This window comes from Ammospiza nelsoni, chromosome 8 (genome assembly GCF_027579445.1).
Source record: "Ammospiza nelsoni isolate bAmmNel1 chromosome 8, bAmmNel1.pri, whole genome shotgun sequence".
In the NCBI taxonomy this organism is placed as follows: domain Eukaryota; kingdom Metazoa; phylum Chordata; class Aves; order Passeriformes; family Passerellidae; genus Ammospiza; species Ammospiza nelsoni.
Window position 1 is genome coordinate 39,217,107 of NC_080640.1, and position 19,684 is coordinate 39,236,790.

At 51.0% G+C, this 19,684-nt stretch overlaps 1 protein-coding gene across 1 annotated transcript in view; it reads right to left on the reverse strand.

Annotated features, from left to right (window-relative positions):
• The window catches only part of UNC5B (unc-5 netrin receptor B), a 60,103-nt gene that overhangs the window by 12,849 nt on the left and 27,570 nt on the right, over window positions 1-19,684 (reverse strand). The window contains exons 2-4 of the mRNA XM_059477484.1: window positions 7,848-8,069; window positions 2,178-2,321; window positions 165-268 (exon numbers count right to left, since the gene is read on the reverse strand). Of these exons, the coding sequence (XP_059333467.1) occupies window positions 165-268; window positions 2,178-2,321; window positions 7,848-8,069 (470 nt within the window). The remainder of the gene's footprint in view (window positions 1-164; window positions 269-2,177; window positions 2,322-7,847; window positions 8,070-19,684) is intronic.

The window sequence follows — 19,684 nt, forward strand, 5'->3', positions numbered from 1 at the left end:
AGAGCTGACAGGAGATCATCTGGGATGGGATGGGATGGGATGGGATGGGATGGGATGGGATGGGATGGGATGGGATGGGATGGGATGGGATGGGATAGGATGGGGTGGGATGGATGGGGTGGGGTGGGGTGGGATGGGACACCCCACCTTCAGGAGCCACTCACCTCAGCCTGTGGGACCCCCTCAGGCGGGCGGCACTGCAGCAGCACCTCATGCTCCAGTGGCACCTCCTTGCCCAGAGGCTCCTGATCAAAGTTCTTCCGTAGGTCTGGGAGGGGAAGGAGAAGCCAGGGGTTATCAGCCTGCAGCAGGAACAGGGCAGCGTCCAAACTTTGGTGAGCACCTCAGCACCAAGCACCCTCAGGTCAGGAAGTCCCTCTGGCAGAGACAGCCAGGGCAAAATGTGCCCTGGAAGGAAGGAGCTGAAGGACTGTGTTTTCTGGGATGGATTTGGGGCAGCACATGGTGGATGATACATTTCATTTCCTCCTTCATGTGCATGCAAGCTTGTACCCTATCCTGTCTTTTCCTTTTGGGGCTAAATTCAGCTTATCCACTGTTTCTTCATCCCTCCCAGCAGAGCCCCTCAGGATGTGGGGGACACAGCAGTGTCCTGCTCCAGAGCCTGGGAAGGAGCAGGAGCATCACTAGATGGTGCTGCAGTCCTCTGCTACAGCTCCCAACCTCTCTCTCCATGTGTGAACCCTCTGCTCCGAAAAACACCACGGAAGTGTTCAAGGCCAGGCTCGAGGGGGTTTGGAGCAAGCTGGTCTAGAGGAGGGTGTCCCTCCCCATGGCATGGGGCTGGAATGAGGTCAGTTTTAAGCTCCCTTCCAACCCAAAACTGTCCGTGATTCTATGGTTCTCTGAGTCCGTGGTTTTCCCAGCATAACCCTTCAGCAGCACAGCTGATCCATCACTCTGTTTTGGGTAACATGTTGGATTATAACCCCTCTAACAGCCAAATCCATTTGGGACCGGGCAAGCCTGGCTGTCCCCTGTAGCTCTGCCATCTCATCTGCTAATTGAGCAAATTCAGGCGTGCCCAGCCTGACTAACTGGCCTTTGATCAGGCTGACACCCCCAGGAGCAGCTCAGGGCAGTGACATGTGACAGCAGGGACTGGGAGGACACGGAGGCGCTGAGCATGCAAGGTGCCATCCATTGGGTCATTAAAGATAATAAACGTTGGGTTATTAAGGATAATAAAACCCTGGGAAGCGCTGAGCACGCTGCTGGGCACTGCAGTGTTAACTCTGCTAGTGCCACCACCCTGGCCAGTGGGCATGGTGACTCTCACAAAGGTACAGCTGAGGTGGGGACAAAAAATCAGGGTCAGCCAGCAGGGATGGGTCATCCCAAACTCATCAGAAAGCGGAGAAAGGCGTTTGGACCTGGTAAATGTGCCAGCTAGTGCCACTGCCTCGCAGGTGGGGATGGTGACTCCGAGAAACAAAGCTACAGATGGGGTGGGGAGAGAAAACCAGGGTCATCCAGCAGGGATGGGTCTTCCTAAACTCATCAGAAAGTGGAGGACATTTGCAGATGGGAGTGATGCCTTGTAAGGCTGGCCTAGAACAGAGACTAGATGGAGTTAAAGAATAAAGCAGGGATTTATCAGGAGGCCTCAGTATATCTACCTTGGGCAGCACAAGAGCCCAGCCAGGGCTGAAGCCAAGATGAACCAAAATGGCCACAAAATGCACGGGGGTCACTTTTATCAGTTCTGCTCTATTTGCATATTGGAGTTAATTGTCCAATTACATCTTTAGCCTATGAAGTCCCATTCTTCTTGTTTTTCTCTCTTCAACCCACATTGTTTGTGCTCTTGGGCCTGAGATTTGGATCATTTGTCCTTGGTGCCCAGCTAGAGCAGCAATTGTTTTGTCTCCCTGCTCTGTGCAGAGACCTCACCACCCCCTCATGAGAAGCCCAGAATTACACACTGGGGCAGCCCAGGATGTGAGGAACACGGAAGCCCAGCCCTGAGGCCTGGGGCAGCACTTACAGGTGATGCGGACGTAGGCCCGGCAGCTCTTGGTGGTGCCGGCCGAGCTCCAGGCCACGCACTGGCACCAGTGTCCACCCCCTCATGAGAAGCCCAGAATTACACACTAAAGCAGCCCAGGATGTGAGGAACACGGAATCCCAGCCCTGAGGCCTGGGGCGGCACTTACAGGCGATGCGGACATAGGCCCGGCGGCTCTTGGTGGTGCCGGCCGAGCTCCAGGCCACGCACTGGCACCAGTAATCCTCCAGGCCAAAGAGCTCCTCCACCTGCTGCCGGGACACCTCGATCTGCACCTCCCGCACCAGCAGCCCTGCAGGGGGACAGAGACACGGCATCCAGGAGCGGGGAAACTGAGGCAGCACCCCACAGTAATCCCTCCATTCTTAAAGATAATAGTCACTTGTAGTTGCTCTAATAAATCTCTTCCCAAAAGAGCCATTGGAGGATTGGGCAGATAAAAAATTTGTGATTGCCCCATTGTTTCCCAAAGGGGCTTACAAAAATAAGCCTTTTCAGATTTGCCAGTGGCTCCTTGTACCATAATATAATCCTTTCCTCTCGGGAGTTTGCCGTTTATTGCAGCCCTGAGATATGTGAAAAGGCTCTGTTTCGGCCCGTGTGTTCAAAGAATGAGTTGGAGTTCTTCAGTTTTCAGTCTCAGAGTTGTTTGTTGCATCTTATCTATAAAAATTTTTCTCCTGTCCAGCCGAGGTCCATTCAGCAGGACAGACAGAGGCACTCTGCCTGCCCCCCGGGTGGTGTTATCTATTTATACTACAAACTATGTATAACATGTTTACAATTACTTCCAATACCTATCACGTATGTTAGATTTCTATTCTAAACCAATCCCAAAGTGCCAACATCACAGCAGAAGATGGAGGTAGAGAAGAAGAAGAAGAAAGGCTGGACACGCCCAAGTCCCTCCATCTTGTCCCCAAAACCCCTATTTTAAAAATCCCAAAATCTACCTTTTCACCTAGTGATAACCTTATTATTACACTATTTAAAGTTCTGTGGCTTTCAGGTTGGTAATTTGCTCCACGGGTCACAATCAAACCCACAGGTGTTCTGGGCTGTGTGCCAAGGTCTCTGAGCCCCCCGACAGGGGTCCCAGCAACTCTGGACACCCAGAGGGATGTGCTGAGTTCCAACACTTTCCTATGGGCACCAGGGTTTTATTCAATACTGAGTATGTTGATTGTGTATCAACTAAAAATTTCACCCTCTTTCCTTCTTGCCCCAGTCCCATTGTTATAACCAGGAGATTCTCTGGGGTAGGATCTCCCGGTCCCCTTCAATCCTCTTTGACACCATCCTTCTTCCCTTGTCCCTCCTCCATTTGAGACATTCATTTTTCCAGTGCCCAAACTCTGTACACAATGCACATTGATCTTTGCCCAGTCCGGATGGACCTCCCTGGTTGCACCAATTTTGTCTTCCTACTACTTTCTCTGCCCTTACTACTGCCATAAATTTCTTCATATCCTGCTTATATGCTTCCTCTCTATCACTATTTACTCTCCATGCCTCATCCACTGATTTTTCTAGGTTTCTTACATCAGGCCCTTTAAATTTCTGAAGTTTGCACCTAATACCCACTGTTGTGGATATTAGTTGTGGAATTCCCACATTTTCTCTAGAATCTAGAGTTGTACAGCGGCGCATTGTGTCTCTCAATCATGTGCAAAGCTGGAGGACAGAGGGTTGGAGCCTTCTCCTCTGGGCTTGGCACCTCACAAACCAGGGTGACTGTTACCTCTGAAGGATGGTTTGGGATGAAGCCAGGGCCATGGATCACGTGGAAGTGCCTCTTTTTTCCCCCCAGGACCAGAATCTCTTCACCATTTCTCAGGGCATCACTGTCCTCCACCAGCTCCCTCCCACATCTTCCCAATATCCCAACATCCAAGCACCCCTTCCCACCCACCAGGGTTTGAAGGATGCTTTGTTGTGGGGAGAAACCTCCCCTGTCTGTGCCAAATACAAATATAACAAGACAAATACAAATATAACAAGACAAATACAAATATAACAAGACAAATAAAACCTTGAAGAAATCAGCCTGGCCATGGCAAAGGTGACACCACCACAACCAGGACATGTTCCCCTGCACTGCAGGAGCACCAATGATCACCACCAAGGGCAGGAGGGACTTGGGCTTTATTTTCCTTATTTTAAGCAATACCTGCCCATATTATTTTTTTTTTTCAGTTTCTATTTTAAAAAGGCCTAAATTTCAGTGATCGAGAGCCACACGCTCCCCAGCTGTAATTTTGTTACAGCTCACTCCCAGTGCTGTGAGGAGCAATTACTGTCTCCCTGCCACCTTCCTGCAGAAGAGCTGACAAGGAAATACAATTTATTTTGTCACTATTCAGGAGGAACAAAAAAAAAAAAAAAAAAAAAAAGAAAGAACCACAACAAGAAAACCCCAAAAGCAAAGGTTTTTGGGCCAAGCAGTTTTGGGATTTTAAAAGGATTCAGAATGCAGATATGGCTCCAATCCATCTTGGGAAGGGATGAGCACCCTGGAAAGGTGGGAAGCATCCTGCAAATGCCCAACTTCTGTTCCCAAAATTGAAGCCAGGGCTTGTGGCACACAGGAGTCACTTCCTAAGGGCTCCCAGGCACCCAAACAGAGCTGCCCTCCCCGCCCAGCCCTCCTCAGCCAGCTGAATGATCCTCTCTGACTTGGCCTATTTTTTGCTTTCTTCCGCATGAAATGTTTTGGATCAGACGCAGTCAGAGCATTACTGAGCCAGGCTCATTCAAGACACGTCATCTTAAAAGTTCCCTTTTTTTTTTTTCCCCCTTCTTCTTCTTAAAGGTCCCTTTTTCCAAGCTTTTAAGCAAGGACAGTTAAAAACTAACCATGTTAACCCGTGCCTTTGTGCCCAGCTCTCCTCTGTGCCCTTTCCAGCAGCTTTCCCCAACAATGTCAGGCGCTGCAAATGCAGATTTTTTACCACCTTAAACCACTTTGGTTCCAGCTCCCTTTTCCTTAGGGAGGCTGCCAGGCAGAGATGCCCACAGCAGCAGCTTTTAGCATGCACCACATCACCTGCAGGCACTGCTGGTTCACTCCCTGACAGCAGCAATGCCACCTTTGAAGCCTGCATGAAGGAGGTCGGTGTGTGCTGCTTCCTCCCCAGACTGCAGGCGCACAGCAGGCTGGAAGCTGAGAGGGAGATGCTGGAGCAAAGCAAGTGAATTCCCACAGCAACAGGTGGATGCCTCATCCCTGGGAGCGCTCCAGGCCAGGCTGGATGGAGCTTGGAACGACCTGGGCTAGTGGAGAGTGTCCTTGCCCATGGCAGGGGGTTGGACTAGATCATCTTTCAGGTCTCTTGCAACCCAAACCATTCCCTGAGTCTATGAAATCGGGGTGTTTCTTTCCACACTGCGCATCACTAAGGGATCCCACAGGATGCTCCAGAGAAATGAGTCCTAACAGCCATCTGTTGGATTAAACAATGTCCAAACACATTCCACATGTGAGCACAACACAAGAGAAGCAAATGAGATAAGAATTTGTTTTCCTTTTTCTCTGAGGCTTCTCAGCTTCTCAGGAGAAAAATCCTGGGCCAAGAGATTTTTTCAGAAAAGATGACTGCCACACTATGGGAAACTTAGAGGAAAAGACAATTAGACAAATTAACAAGGGGGGGTCACACCCAGGGCTGGACCACACTGCTCAGATGTTGCCACCAGAGCTGGGAGCTCCTGGTGGTGAGTGCTGGAAAGCCAGCAGGGTGACAGGGCAGCTCCACTGCTCCCTCCTTGTCCTGGTTCTGTGATCTTCCCCCGAGCATCCTCCAGTGCCACGTGTGGGGCACACAGACCTTTGGCTGCACCCAGTGTGGCCAGATGTTATAAATAAATGAAAAACCCCTTGGCAAAGGCTGCTCGGTCACTGACCAGCACTGACTGTGCCTCACAGGGGTGAGGGTTTCAAATCTGGCCTCTGCAAGAGCTGGGAGGTGGAGATGTACCCAAAAAAAGAGAAGCAGTGTCCCCTGCTCCTGTCAGCCTCCAGAGAAGCAAAGGGACAGCCTGTCTGGGCATCATATTTTTCCTCTAGAGCAAAAACACCCCATGAATGGCTAAAGCAGCTTGAGGAGGAGAGGCTCAAAAAGCTGCAGAGGAAAGGAGAGAAAGGATCTTCCCTTTCCAGAGCAGGCTCAGGGATGCACCCCAGCACAGACCGGCTCACGGCTACTACAGGGTGGAGAGCAAGAGACACCAGGGAAGGGCAAGGTGGGAAAAACACAGGGACAAGAGGAGATTCTGTCAAAATACTGGTGGCTCCTCCGGGCTGGTGAAGTCTCTCCTCTAAGCCTAGCACCACTGCAGTTCAAAAGGCTGCCTTGATTCAAAGCCCTCAGGATGCCACATGTGCAGGGATTGGCAGAGGGCAGATCTTACAGTGGAAATGTAACTGCTTTCCTCCACTCCTGAGCAGCCCCAGGTACCAAAACTGGCACAGAAAAGATGGGTGCTGAGCTAAAGCATCCCGATTTTAGCAAATATCCTTCTTTACGTGATATATCCAGCCCCACACATCTTGTTCTCATGCCAGGATGTTTCAAGGCATGGACTGAGCAGCTCTGCAGAGCCCAACCCCATGGAGTAACATCCCCCTAAAATGCCTAAACCACCTTCTCACCCCTTTCCAGGCAGCCAGAGGCTGATTTCTCCTCTGAGGCAGAAAAGAGCTCATTTGCCATCAACAGGCATTTCAAATCCTACCTGCAATTGCTCTCATTACCCATTAAACACTTAATCCCTCTGCGAACCGTCATAAGCTGCCAGCCTTTGCCACCCCTCCTGGCAATGACTCCTACATGTTGATTAGGCATTTTGTACAAAAGCAGCCCCTTTTTTTTTTTTTTCTTTTTAATCAGATTTAAACATGCTGCCTTCAAAATCCCTTGTAAGAACCCCAAGTCCTGCACAAGGGTAGGAGTGAAATCAGGCAGGGTGACTTCCCCAAGCCTGATTGTGGAAGGGGTGTGGTAGTAGGCTCCCAATCAGGTCATGATTAGTATTGACTTTATTATCCAGAAGGCATGAAAAGACTCTTTATTATTAGAAATCTACAGTTCTTATAGGAACAGTGGTGGATCTAAGACCTGATTGGTTTTAAAGTCAAAACCTCTCATGTCACAGTCATATTTTCTGAAAAATACCTTCACCCAGGATTTCTTCTCCTGGGAAGCTGAGAAGCCTCAGAGAAAAAGGAAAACAATTCTTATCTCATTTGCTTCTCCTGTGTTATGCTCACACATGGAATGTATTTGGACATTGTTTACCAACTGGTGATTGTTTTGTTGGTTTCATGTGAATTGCTTTGACTTAATGACCATCCACTATCCAGCTGTGTCAAAACTCTGGAAAGAGTCACAAGTTTTCATTATCATTCCTTGTAGCCTTCTGTCTATATCCTTTGTGCATTATTTAGAATAGTATTTTTTATAAGTTAGAGTATCATAAAATAATAAATTAGCCTTCTAAGAACATGGAGTCACATTCATCATTCCTTCCTTCATCTGGGAATCCTGCAAATACAAGACCACAGCTTCTCCACAGCTTCCCAGGATTTTTCTGGGAAAGTCTGTGAATGGTGCTTTCACCAATGGCCTGCCTGGAGGATTTCTTTTATATAGTATAGTATCTTAAAATGATCAATTAGCCTTCTCAGAACATGGAGTCAGAGTCACTCATTCCTCCTCTCATCGGGGTTACCTGCAAATTCAACAAGCGTGGATGCGCCAAGAGGGGAAAGAGCTTGGAAAGCAGCAGGACAAGGAGGGCAGAGGGTGGCTTTGCTCACCGGTGACCTCGTCCAGGCTCTCCTTGGTGACGTGGTCGTTCTGGTTGACCCACTCGCCGTTGCACTTGAAGTAGATCTGCGTGGCGGGGTTGGCGCGGCACACGAGCTCCACGGGCTTGTTCTTGACGATGTAGGCGTCCTGCGGCTCGCGCAGGAAGTGCGGCAGCGTCTCGGCCGGCGCCGACGGGAACGACTCGGGCAGCACTTCGCTGTACTCCAGCCCTGTTGGCACACACGGAGCTCAGCAGCTGCCCCACAGCCCCCTCCACGCTGCTCCCTCCCTGCCCTGCACACCCACGGGGGGCTACAGCACACGAGGAGGGGCGGGAAAGCAAAAATGGTAAAGCGGCAGCTGGCAGAACCAGAGGGCACAGACTCAAGCTGCACCAAGGGAAATATAGGTTGGATATTAGGGATAATTGATAAAAGGGTGATAAAGTACTGGAATTGTCTGCCCAGGGTGGAGTCACCATCCCTGGACGTGTTTAACAAAGCCTTGGGTGCCATGGTTTAGTTGAGGTGTTGGGGCTGGGTTGGACTCAGTCTTGGAGGTCTCTTCCAACCCAGTGATTCTGAAAGCAACCCAGAGCTGCGGGATCAATCCTGTTTCACCTGGGTACTGGGCCCCATCTACACTCCCAGCCCAAAGCTGGGTGATCTCCCTAGAGGACACTGCAAGGGAAAAGCACAACAAACCCAGGTCTATGGATGGTGACAGGGACACAGAGAGGCTCCAAAGGGGCTGGTGTCCCCCAGCCCACACCTCCTCCTCACAGCCCTGGGCAATGCATGGGCATGCTCCGAGCAAAATGCTGGCAGGGCTTGTCCTGGGAATGCTGACCATATTCCCAGCACAAATCTGAGCCATCCACACCTTCACTGGAGCTGCATTTGGGATCTCACCCCCGGCCAGCACCTGGATTTCAGCATCACCCAACAGGGGAGCAATGGCTTCCAGCACAGGCACCTCCAGAGAACATCACCCAAAGGTGCCACCAGGATTCCCAGTATCCCAGAAAACGTGGGGCTGTGCCCTGGGGAGCTCCATATCCCTGCTTGTTTGCTTTCAAAAGCCATCTAAATGCAAAAACAACTGGAGGTCATGTCTGCTCAGGCCAGGCCAAGAAAAATCTTGTGCTCTTGTGCTTAAGGAATGTTATCCCTTAGGAGTGGGAGCTCCAGGGTGCCTCATTCCCAGCAGCAGCTTGGAAGATGCTCTGACTGAAGCTGAGCATCATCTGCAGGAGACCTGTTTCCAGCCCATTAAGATCAACCCCAAATACCACAGGAGTAATAAAAACCCCCACACAGGTGCACAGGGATGCTGCTGCTTAACCTGTTGTTCCTGGGAATCTCACTAGCAGTCAGGTCACATCTCGAGGCTTTTCTTTACACTCAAAGGAGTTATGAGCTTTTCCTCCTCCTCTCTTCCCCCAGCCAGAGCTGTGATTCTCAACTCCAGGCACTGCAGCGTGCAGGAGAACAGTAAATATCCCCAGCCCCACGATAACATCTCCAGAGCTGGCAGGGAGAAGAAAGGAGCCCACTCCCTCCATCACCCTTGGCAAGCAGTGGTGCTGCACGGAGGGAATCAGGATCCCAAGCTGTGAGGAGGAGGAGGTGGAGGAAGAGAAAAAAAACATAATCAGATGCACCAAGAGAACAAGATGACCAGGCTTCCTCCTGAGCAAAAATCAGTGAGGGGAAAAAAAAAAAAAAAGCACGAGGTCAGTCGTTTAAAATCCATTTAGGAAAATTGACTTTCCATTTCCATTTAACACAGCACTAAGGGAGAGCGGTAGGACATTTGTCATAATCCATTAACTGCTCTTTTGGAAACAATGAATTAAACTCTGGGCTAATTTCTCTCTCTCTCTCTCTGGCTCTTCCCCACCTCTCTGCTGCCGGTTATTTCCTTCCCCATCTCATTTGCAGACCTGTGATTTTCCCAGGCCCCGTGGCAGGCAGGGAGACAGGGAATGCCAAGGTGTGTGACCCCCATCCTGACAAAATCTTGGGAACAAAATCCCTGTGAGCACCTCATGCCACTGCTCCTGCTGGGCAGCCTTTCACCTGTCACAGCAGCAAGCATCCCTTTTTTAATCTGCCAATCAATTTTTCATCCGCTGAGTTGTTGTTCTGTTGTTTGTGTGTTGTTTTTTTTTGGTTAATTTCAAAAACCACTTTGATGCCATGGCTCTAAATTCCCTGGCAAAGGGGGCTGGCAGGAGATAATCAAACTGGCAGCAGAGGCAGCCAACAAAACTTCACTCACAGGCCTGCGTGCAAACCTCCCTGATATGAGGCTCCCTGCATCCCTGTGGCAAAGTCAGACCTGGGCTTGGCAGCTGGGAATGGGCACAGGTATCCTCAAGAGCCAGTTTTTGGGAGGATCTTCCCCTATGGAGGTGACACCCCAAAGTGCTCATGGCCCTGATCCAAACCCACAGGCCAGGAGGAGAGATCCTTCTCCAACAGCCAGCAGCAAGGATATGTTTTCTCCCGCCTCATCACCACTCTGGTGATGCTGAACAGGACTTCAGGTCATCCAAGAGGAGCAGGGAGCTGGGAGGGGATGAGTCACGGCCAGAGGGGAATGGAAATCCGGATTTGTGACTCACTGGGATCGTCTGCATGGGAAGGGTGAAGGCTGCAGTGGAGCCACCTGGGCCCCCAGAACAATGCTTGGGGCTGAGGCACTCCTGGTGGCACCAAAAGTCCCATCCAGACCCTGCTCCAAGAGGGGCTCTGCCCAAATTAATGCTGAGTCTTTAAGGTTCTTCTCCATGTGGGCACAGTGACTTTGGGAAAGAAGGTGGGGTGGGCACAGAGACTTGAAGATGGAATAGGATGGTGTCACCAGCCAGATCCAACATCTCCTCTTAGTGGCTACAAAAACCTGCTGGGTTTGAGATTTGAACCCAAAACACCTGAACCTTTTAAGCCAGGAGCATGTTGGGAAGGTTAAAACCCTGCAAACTCACGACAACTGAGAGATCTTTTGTTTCTCTCCAGGAAAGATCTGGGGCCAAAATAGCAGCTCTAACAGGAGACAGGAGGAAAAGATGATGGGTTCTTCATGGCAGACTCCCAACTGGGGCAATGCCATTGAGCCCAAACCCCACAGATTCCCCAGACTCATGGATGGGAGCAAATCAAGGGGGAAGGTGATTTTTCCATTCAGGACATTAGCAGGGAAAAAACCACTCCTGGTGGTACCAAAAATCCCATCCAGACCCTGCCCTAAGAGGGGTTCTGCCCAAATAAATGCTGAGTCCTTAAGGTTCTTCTCCACTTGTGCACAGTGGACTTTGGGCATGAAGGTGGAACAGGATGGTGTCACCAGCCAGATCCAACATCTCCTTTTAGTGGCTACAAAAACCTGCTGGGTTTGAGGTTTGAACCCAAAACACCTGAACCTTTTAAGCCAGGAGCACGTTGGGAAGGTTAAAATCCTGCAAACTCACGACAGCTGAGGGATCTCTTGTTTCTGGCCAAGAAAGATATGAGGCCAAAAAAACAGCTCTAACAGGAGGAAAGGATGATGGGTTGTTCATGGCAGACTCACAACTGGGGCCATGCCATGGAGCCCCAAGCCCACAGATTCCCCAGACTCATGGATGGGAGCAAATCAAGGGGAGGGTGATTTTTCCATTCAGAAATTAGCTGGGAAAAAAGCATTTGCAGCTGGGCAGGGCGTTTTCCTCCAGCATGAAACGCTCACTGCTATTTAAACACGCTGGGGAAGAATTAAGGCATAGTAACAAGGGGGACTCCGGATGAGAAAAGGGAGGAGAAGCATGCTGGGCACATTTATCACAAGCCATCACGGCAGCCTTTCATCCCCGCTGCCACCCGCCGCATGGGAAACCTCTGCCTCTGCCGGCACTCATGGGGGCCCCCAAAAATCCACACTGGGGGGAGGAACACGCTGCTTGTGCAGAACAACTGCTGCTGCTGTGAGCCCTGAGTGCCCAGCAACGAGTGCAAACCCCAGAAAAAGGCACTGTCCCAGCGGTGCAAGTGCACCGCCCGCAGAGGCCACCGCGGCTCAGGTGCCACCCGGGTGACACTGCGGCGCAGGGACCCGCAGGAGCATCAGGCAGGAGAGATGTTTTTGCATGGGAAAGCAGGAAAGGAGCCCTGCACAGCCGGGATTTCCCGCCCTGCAATCACACCAGCAATAAAACTCCCAGCAGTGACAAACTAATAAATATTTGAGAGCGCGCTCCGCTGCCTGTAATCATCTCCCTGGCAGACGTCTGCAGGGGGTTCCCATCTGCTGGCTTCCCTCCTTCCTGCTGGAGGTGGGTGCCTGCTTCCCAGATCTCTTCTGGGGGCTTTTTTTGGAAATCCCAGGCTGTCACCATCCCACAATCTCACACGACTTTGGGGCACGGTGTCCTGGGGTGCCTGGAGCTCTTTGTGGGCAGGCAGAGACAAAAAAGAGGGGGCAGCTCCCAGCTCAACCCACGGGACCAAATCCTGAAGCCTGCAGTAGGAGCAAGGAGAGGAAAAGGGAGGAGGGGAACAGGCACTTCTTTTCCTCTCCCCATCCCTCATCACACATTTTAATCTGCCGGGGCTGAGCTGGATTATCTGCAGCATCTGTTCCCTGGGGGTGATTTGCAGATGTTTGCCGCCAGCCTTTGCAACTTTGTCAAGAACCACGACCCCAAACCCACCTCACCCCCCTAAAAGGAGCAGCACCGGGGTGGGATCCAGCCTTAACCCCCCCTCCATCACCCCAAACATGTGCCACTGAGGATGGCAAGCCCGGGAAGCAACTTCCCCTGCAGCAATGGCCGAGCAAACCTCCCCAGGAAAGCGTTAAAATCCTCTCTCCTGCAATTGTTATCCCTCCAAATATTTGGAAGATTACAGGAGCATTAGTGGCTGCCCATCACCCAGGGCCACCCGTCCCTCCTGCCGGTCCCAGGCAGGCAGGGAAGGATGGAAGGATGCAGGGATTAGGCTGGGATGCCTGTGTTTCTCCAGCTAAATCTCGGCGGCTGTGGATGCTTAACCCCTTCTGCCCCCACCTCCCCACATCCCTGAGTGCCTCAGGGCTCCTGGGAAGGCCTGGCAGGGAAGAGTTAAACCTGCCAGGTGGGTTAAAATCCTCCTGGAGAGATGAAAAAATACATGACAGCTTATCTGCAGCGCCACAGGAGGAGTCATGTGCCTTCCCAATCTTCCAGCAGGGATGGGAATGGCTCTGGCTCCTGAGACAGGGATGGAGGGATGCTCCAGCCACCAGCTGGGCTCCAGGAGGTGTCTGGAAGGCTGGAGGGGGGCTGCCCCCCTCCCCAAATCCCCCCTCCCTTGCCTCCAGGGAGAATGAGAACAGGCTTCTTTAGAGATTAGTGCTGTTGCCATTTCAACTCCAGCACATTGTGACACTCGAGCCATGGCATGGCTGCCTGCCATTCCAGAACACCTGCCTCACTCAGGGCAGCCCTGCCACATCCCAGCCCATCCCTGAGCTCAGGGGGAGCTGCCATCACCAGTCCAGGCCCGTCCTGTTCCCATGGGCTGCCACTGGGACAACTTTCTGTCCCAAAGTGGTGACACCCCCCCAAACTTCCCCTCCTAAAAGCACCCTGAGCATCTTCCTCCCCCACACACCATCCTCTCTTCCCCAAGCACCCCCTCCTCACCCTTGCTCTGCCTCCCACACACACAGGGGGCCCCAAACATTCATCCCCATCTCTGAGGAGGTGCCAGGAGCAGGTGCCACCTTCAAAGGCAACGTCTCCATGAGGTGGAGCAGTGCCATACCAAGCCAGTCCCTTCTCAGGGGTCACATCCCACTGGAGACACAGCAGGGAGAAAGGAGGACTCTCAGGACTCTGGCTGCTCACAGTGACCCCGAGATATTTCAGAAAGTCTCTTTTCCCAGCCCAGCAGTTGCAGAAGGAGTCAGAGCTCTTCAGTTCTCGGTCTCAAGGTTGTTTATTGTTCCTTATCTGTAAAATTCTTTCTCCTGCCCTACCGAGGTCTGAGGTCTGCTCAGCACGACAGTCCAGGCACTCTGCCTGCCCTCAGGGCAGTATTATCTTTTTATACTAAAAACTATGTGTACATTATTTACCATACCTTCCCAATACCTATCACCTATGTTAGACAGTGAGCTTCTACTCTAAACCAATCTGTGAGTGCCACCATCACAGCAGAAGATGGAGGCCAGGAAGGAGCAGGAAAAAGGCTGGACACGCCCAGATCCCTCCACCTTGCCCCCTGAACCCCCATACCAAAAACCCCAAAAATCTACTTTTCCACTCCGTGATAAATTCACTATCATTCTACTTAATTTGTCATGGCTTTCAGATCTTCATATACGGTTGGTAATTTGCTCCATGGGTCATAATCAAAGTCACATGTGTCTGTGCCAGGGTCTCTGAGCCCCCTGGCAGGGCTCTTGGCACTCCAGGAGAGCCAGAGGGATGTGCTGAATTCCAACAGAGGACAACCCAAGATGCAGGCTGGAACTGAGCACGGCTTAGGGAGATCTGAAGGCACCCACATCCAGCCCTCTCCCTGCTGCCTCCTCACACAGATCCCACAAACCCCGGTGCCTCCAGCAGCCTGGGACTGCTCAGGCACAGGCTGGGAAGTGCTGAGTGTGAGATGCAGGGAATGTAACAGGTCCCCAGGGCTGCAGCTGGCTGATGTAAGCCCCGGCCTCATTAACTCAGTGTGGCTCATTAACCTCTCCCTCCCGGGAGGGGACAGCCCCAAGCTGCCAGCACAAGCCACAGAGCTGAGTGTGGAACCTTCAGGAAAACCTGTGGCACCCAGCACCCGGGTTCATTCCGGTTCAAAGTCAAAGGAAGGAAATTTCTGGAAGTTGTTCTTCCTTGTGAGGGTGGTGGAACAGGTTGCCTGGAGAAGCTGTGGCTGCCCCTGGATCCCTGGAAGTGTCAGGCCAGGCTGGATGGGCTTGGAGCAGCCTGGGATGGTGGAAGGTGTCCCTGCCCATGGTGAGGGCTGGAAACCCACAATCCCTAAAGGTCTCTTCCAACCCAAAACATCCCATGAGTCTACCCCACCTCCAGGCTGGAATTTGAGCTGAAAAACCCATGAGGATGTGTCACAGACATCTTTTATGGAAAACCCTTCCCTTAGGATTCTTCCTCCTGAGAAGCTGAGAGGCCTCAGGAACAAAATGCAAGCAATGGTTATCTGCTGCTGCTGTGGAATGCAACACGTGGATCTGTGATTGGTCTCATGTGGTTGTTTCTAATTAATGGCAAATCACAGCCCAGCTGGCTCGGACACAGAGCCGACACACAAACCTTTGTTATCATTCCATTCCTTTTCTATTCTTAGCTAGCCTTCTGATGAAACCTTTTCTTCTATTCTTTTAGTATAGTTTTAATGTAATATATATCATAAAATAATAAATCAAGCCTTCTGAAACATGGAGTCAGATCCTCATCTCTTCCCTCATCCTCAGACCCCTGTGAGCACGGTCACAGGGATGCTGTGCTTGTGGGGTAACCACCCTCGTGTCCCCAAGCTTGGTAATTCTGCAGGGGCTGCACAGAAACCCAGCCCCCAGGGTGCTGCTGTGCCCAGGGGGGTGCAGAAGGTGTTGTTCTACCTCTGTGCCCCTCCAAAAGCTGCAGCCCATCCCCTCCTGCTCCCACCAGCCAGGAAAAGCAGCTGCAGTCTGCATCTGGCTTCTCCATGCTCACCACTCTTATTAACAACTAAACCTGGAAAGAACCACTTAACCTTTCCCCCAAGCATCTCTGCCTGACAACTCGCTCCTTTTCCTCCACTGGCTGCCCTCTTCCAGCCCCTTCGTGCCAAACCTGGCACCATCCAGCCCCATCCCTCCATCCCAGGGCCTCCAGCTCCTCCCAGAGCCCACCCAGCCCGAGAGGGACGGACAGACAGGCATTTCCCAGGACAGACAGGCATTTCCCAGCGGCTTACAAGTCCCTCCTGTCCCTCCTGCCCGGCGACAGGCAAACTTGATAATTAGAGAGCATTCCTCCCCAGCCTGGGTAATGAGGGGGTGCACCCAGCCAGCCCTAATTACACCCTTGGAAAGAAAGAAAAGAAAATAAGCAGATTCCTGCTCTCCCAGCCAAAGGAAGAGCCTGCAGCTGGCCTCCCTGGCTGCATATCTCTATTAAACCAGGACTGGATGGGGACAGGGAAAGGAAAAAAGAAAGCAAAGTCTGTGCTGAGAAAAGGGTGGGCAGGAGGAGCTGAGCAGCCCCACAGATATTCCTGCATGTAACAGCCTTGTTGATCAAAAGTTACCTCACTTATATAAATAAATATAAAAATATATCAACTTCTTAGCTAAATCCTCAGGTCAGGTTTTGGCAAAGCATCCTGAGAGGTAAACCAAGGCAGGGTGACCTCACATAGGGTATCCAACCTCAGCATCATGGGCACCCTACCACAGCATCCCTACACATCCCACTGAGCATCCTGGCATCCCACCACTGCATCCCTGTGCTCCTGCCAGCCTCAGCTAAGAGTCCAACCCAAATTCCAACCATCCCCAATCCCCCAAGGAGAGAAACACCCAGGCTCTGGCAGCACCTCCCATCCTGGGAGCTGGAAAGAGAGAGATTTATCTTGTTGGTTATGCATTACACTGGAGTATTCATGGAGCCACTACTCTTTTGTTTATCTTTATGATTATGATAATCAAAGGAGAAGCCTCCTGAGAAGTGTAAACAGCTGAGATCCCTTATGGTAAAAATCTCTTCATTTTTCATTAAATGGATTTACAACACGACACAGGCAGATTGGTGTAAATTGTTCCTCATTTCTGCTTTTAGCGGTGCCGTGAGCCGCGCGGATCCCCGTAAATACCCACGGAAAACAGAGTGAATTCAAATCAAAAAAAAAAGAAAGAAAGGAAGAAAAAAAGGAGAAGGAATTATGCAGCAAATCCCTGTTACACTCTATTGTGCTGGCTTCTTTTGTGCTGTTTTATACATTCCCTTCAGGGAAGCAGTTTTGTTGGAAAACTATCTCCAAATTTCATCTAGCGCTGGTTCTTGTTACGGGCACAGACACTTCCCTTTGTGCTATTTTAATTCCATTGTCACGGTCCTCTTGTCGGGTTTGTTCTGTTTACTGAGCTACAGCGTTGTTTTTAATGGATATAATAATTATATGAACTTTTTATTTATTTGCTTTGGCCCATGAAAGGAAAGCCCCAGCAGCGGAGAGGGCGGTAACGCGCTGTTTATTCACATGTACGGTGTGTGCTGGGCTCCTGTTGTGAAAAGAATAATCATTTCAACAAGAAAAGAGAGAAGGGAGAAGAAAACACAGAACAAACAGGGACTTGTTGCCCTGGTTAAAACCAGAAAGTCCAAAGAATTATTAATTATCCTTCAAACTGCAGCAAACTCCAACTGGAAGCTGCGAGCTCTCCTTGGAAAACGCAGAGAAGGAAATTAAAAAATAATTTTAAAAAGAGTCTCCTGTTCAACTGAGCACTGCAGTTTGGAAAAATGCTAACTCTAGGAGAAAGAAAGTCCACGCTTTTGCAGACAGAGAGCGATTTCCCCTTCACCCAAATTGCATACATATTTCAAAATGTAAATTCCCCAGCGTTCCCCTTGAGAGTGCAACTTTCAGGAGGCTGTTTTGCAATGGGTGGGTTTGCTTTTTTCTCCTGAACGTGCAAATCTGGAGGCGACTTTGGGCACAAAAAGTGACTTTAAAACAGCAGCAGCAGCAGCAGCAGCAGCAGTGGGAAAGGCTGTGAACCTGCCAGTGCTCCTTGGGAAGAGAGGGATGCTCTGCTGCCCACCAGGCATCCCTCCCTGGGCACGCACATCCCACAGGACCACGGGCTGGAGGAAGCAGCTTTCACCCTCTGAGCACCCCACTGAGGTGGGGACAGCCCAGACAGACCTTCTCAAAGTGGCCCACAAGGTTTGGTACTCCTGGGTGGTGGCACTTCAGTCCCAAAATCCAGGAGGTGGCTGAGCACGTCCCACCCCGAGGAAGCCGAACGAGGTAAAGCAAAAAGTTGAGGCAGCAAAGGAGGGAAGAGCAGTACAAAAGGAACAGAGAGCTGGGGGGGAGGGTTGTGTTTGGTTTTGGGAGGGTTTTTTTTCCACCCATCCTTTTTGTCTTTCTCTCACCCACTCTCTCCTCGCGGGAAGCCAAGGCTGGCTGGAAGGACGCTCCCCGCCGCCTCCAGCCAGCCTCTCTCTCCCTGCAGCCCCTCACCAGCTGCTGCCCTACTTTTCCCGACGCTTTTCCCACTCTTCTCCCGCAGCTCGCTCGGTGGCAGGCGTGGGCTGGGAGCAGCATCCCTCTGCTGCAGCTCCCGGGGCTCCCTGTGCCGCCGGAGCCGGCCCAGCATCACCTCCCGCCCTCAGCCCAGCCCAGGGAGGCACTGCCAGCAACGCTGCCCTGGTCTGAAACCATTTTCATCATCATGTTATTATTAATATTATTATTTAATCACAAAAAAGAACAACTAGAGAAAAGGTCCACTCCGTGCCTCAAATTCCCCATTAATTCATCTGGGGGAGGAACATCACAGGAGAGGCTGATTAAGGTCCCTTTATTAAACAGTCTTTAAAGTTGCCCTTAATCTTTCAGATTTGTTGCCATGATAAAAAAAAAAAGCCCCGACAACAACAAAACAGTCACCACAAATGGAGGCTGGAAATATTTTGCTTTTTGTTGTCCTTTCTGTGCCCTTTCCTTCCCTTCTCGTTTTACTGCGGGGGAAAGTAGAAAGAAAAAATGGGGGGAGGGGGAGAAACAGGGATAGAAAAAGATTTAAGGAAAAAAAAATAATCCCTGCTGATGCTGAATGTCAAATATTAAGATTTTTCTCTCTCTCCCCCCTCTTTCAGCAATATCCTTATTAAAGAATAAGCCCCCAAAGCACCAGTGAGACTAGCTCAGATGACAAGGCTTCGCCATCCCCTTTTCTGGGCTAGGATTTGATCCCTGAAGCCAGGAGCAGGTGGGATGGGGGCAGGTACCTCAAGCCCATCGTGGCTTCCCCTCTGTGGCACAAAGAGAGGTGTCCAGCCAGTGGCAAAAGGATTTCAGCCATTACCTTGATTAGTTTTATTCCTTTCCCTCTAAACCCCACAGCCAGCTGGGCTCCCAGCACCTCACACCTGCTTTAACGCAGAGGAAAAAAGCTGTGGTTTGATAAAAACCATGAGGTTTGGGGGTTTTTCTGGGGAGCACGGAAGGAAAGCCCCACAAAAAACAAAGCCTTTTCTCCTCAGGCTCCATTTCCAGGGAGGTGGGGAGCCTTCACGAGCTTCCTAGTGTTGTTTGGCACCCTCCTCCCCTCTCTGGCATTTCAATTCCACGGGACCCTGTGTCGCCACAGGTTTCTTCCTTTCTCACCACTGGGAATTTCCACCTTTTCTTCTCTGGACAGAGCCTGTGCTCCCACACCACCAAGCTTCTCTTTCCTCCTTTTGTCCTCTGGCACACCCATTCCAAACTAAACTCCTGGGTGGCCCAAACTCCCACAAGCATCCTTTTTGTCTCAGCACGGGTACCAGGCTGGAAATGCCCCAGTTTTGGGGGTCTGTGCCACCCTCTGTGGGTGGGACTCCCCTGGAAGCATCCCTGCTGATGCTGCAACAAGCCAACACTTCCTCCCACACCATCCTCTCCCTCTGCCGCTATTGATACCAACACCCTGAGACCCCAAGGCATTGATAAAAATTGACCTTCAAAATACACAATGCTGCCAAGTAAAATGAAGTTTGGCATGTTGAATTCCGTGACAAACACACCGAGCATGGCTCTGGTGGGTGCAGGACATGCCAGGCACAGCAGTGGAACAGCTCCTGCAGGGCTCAGGGGCA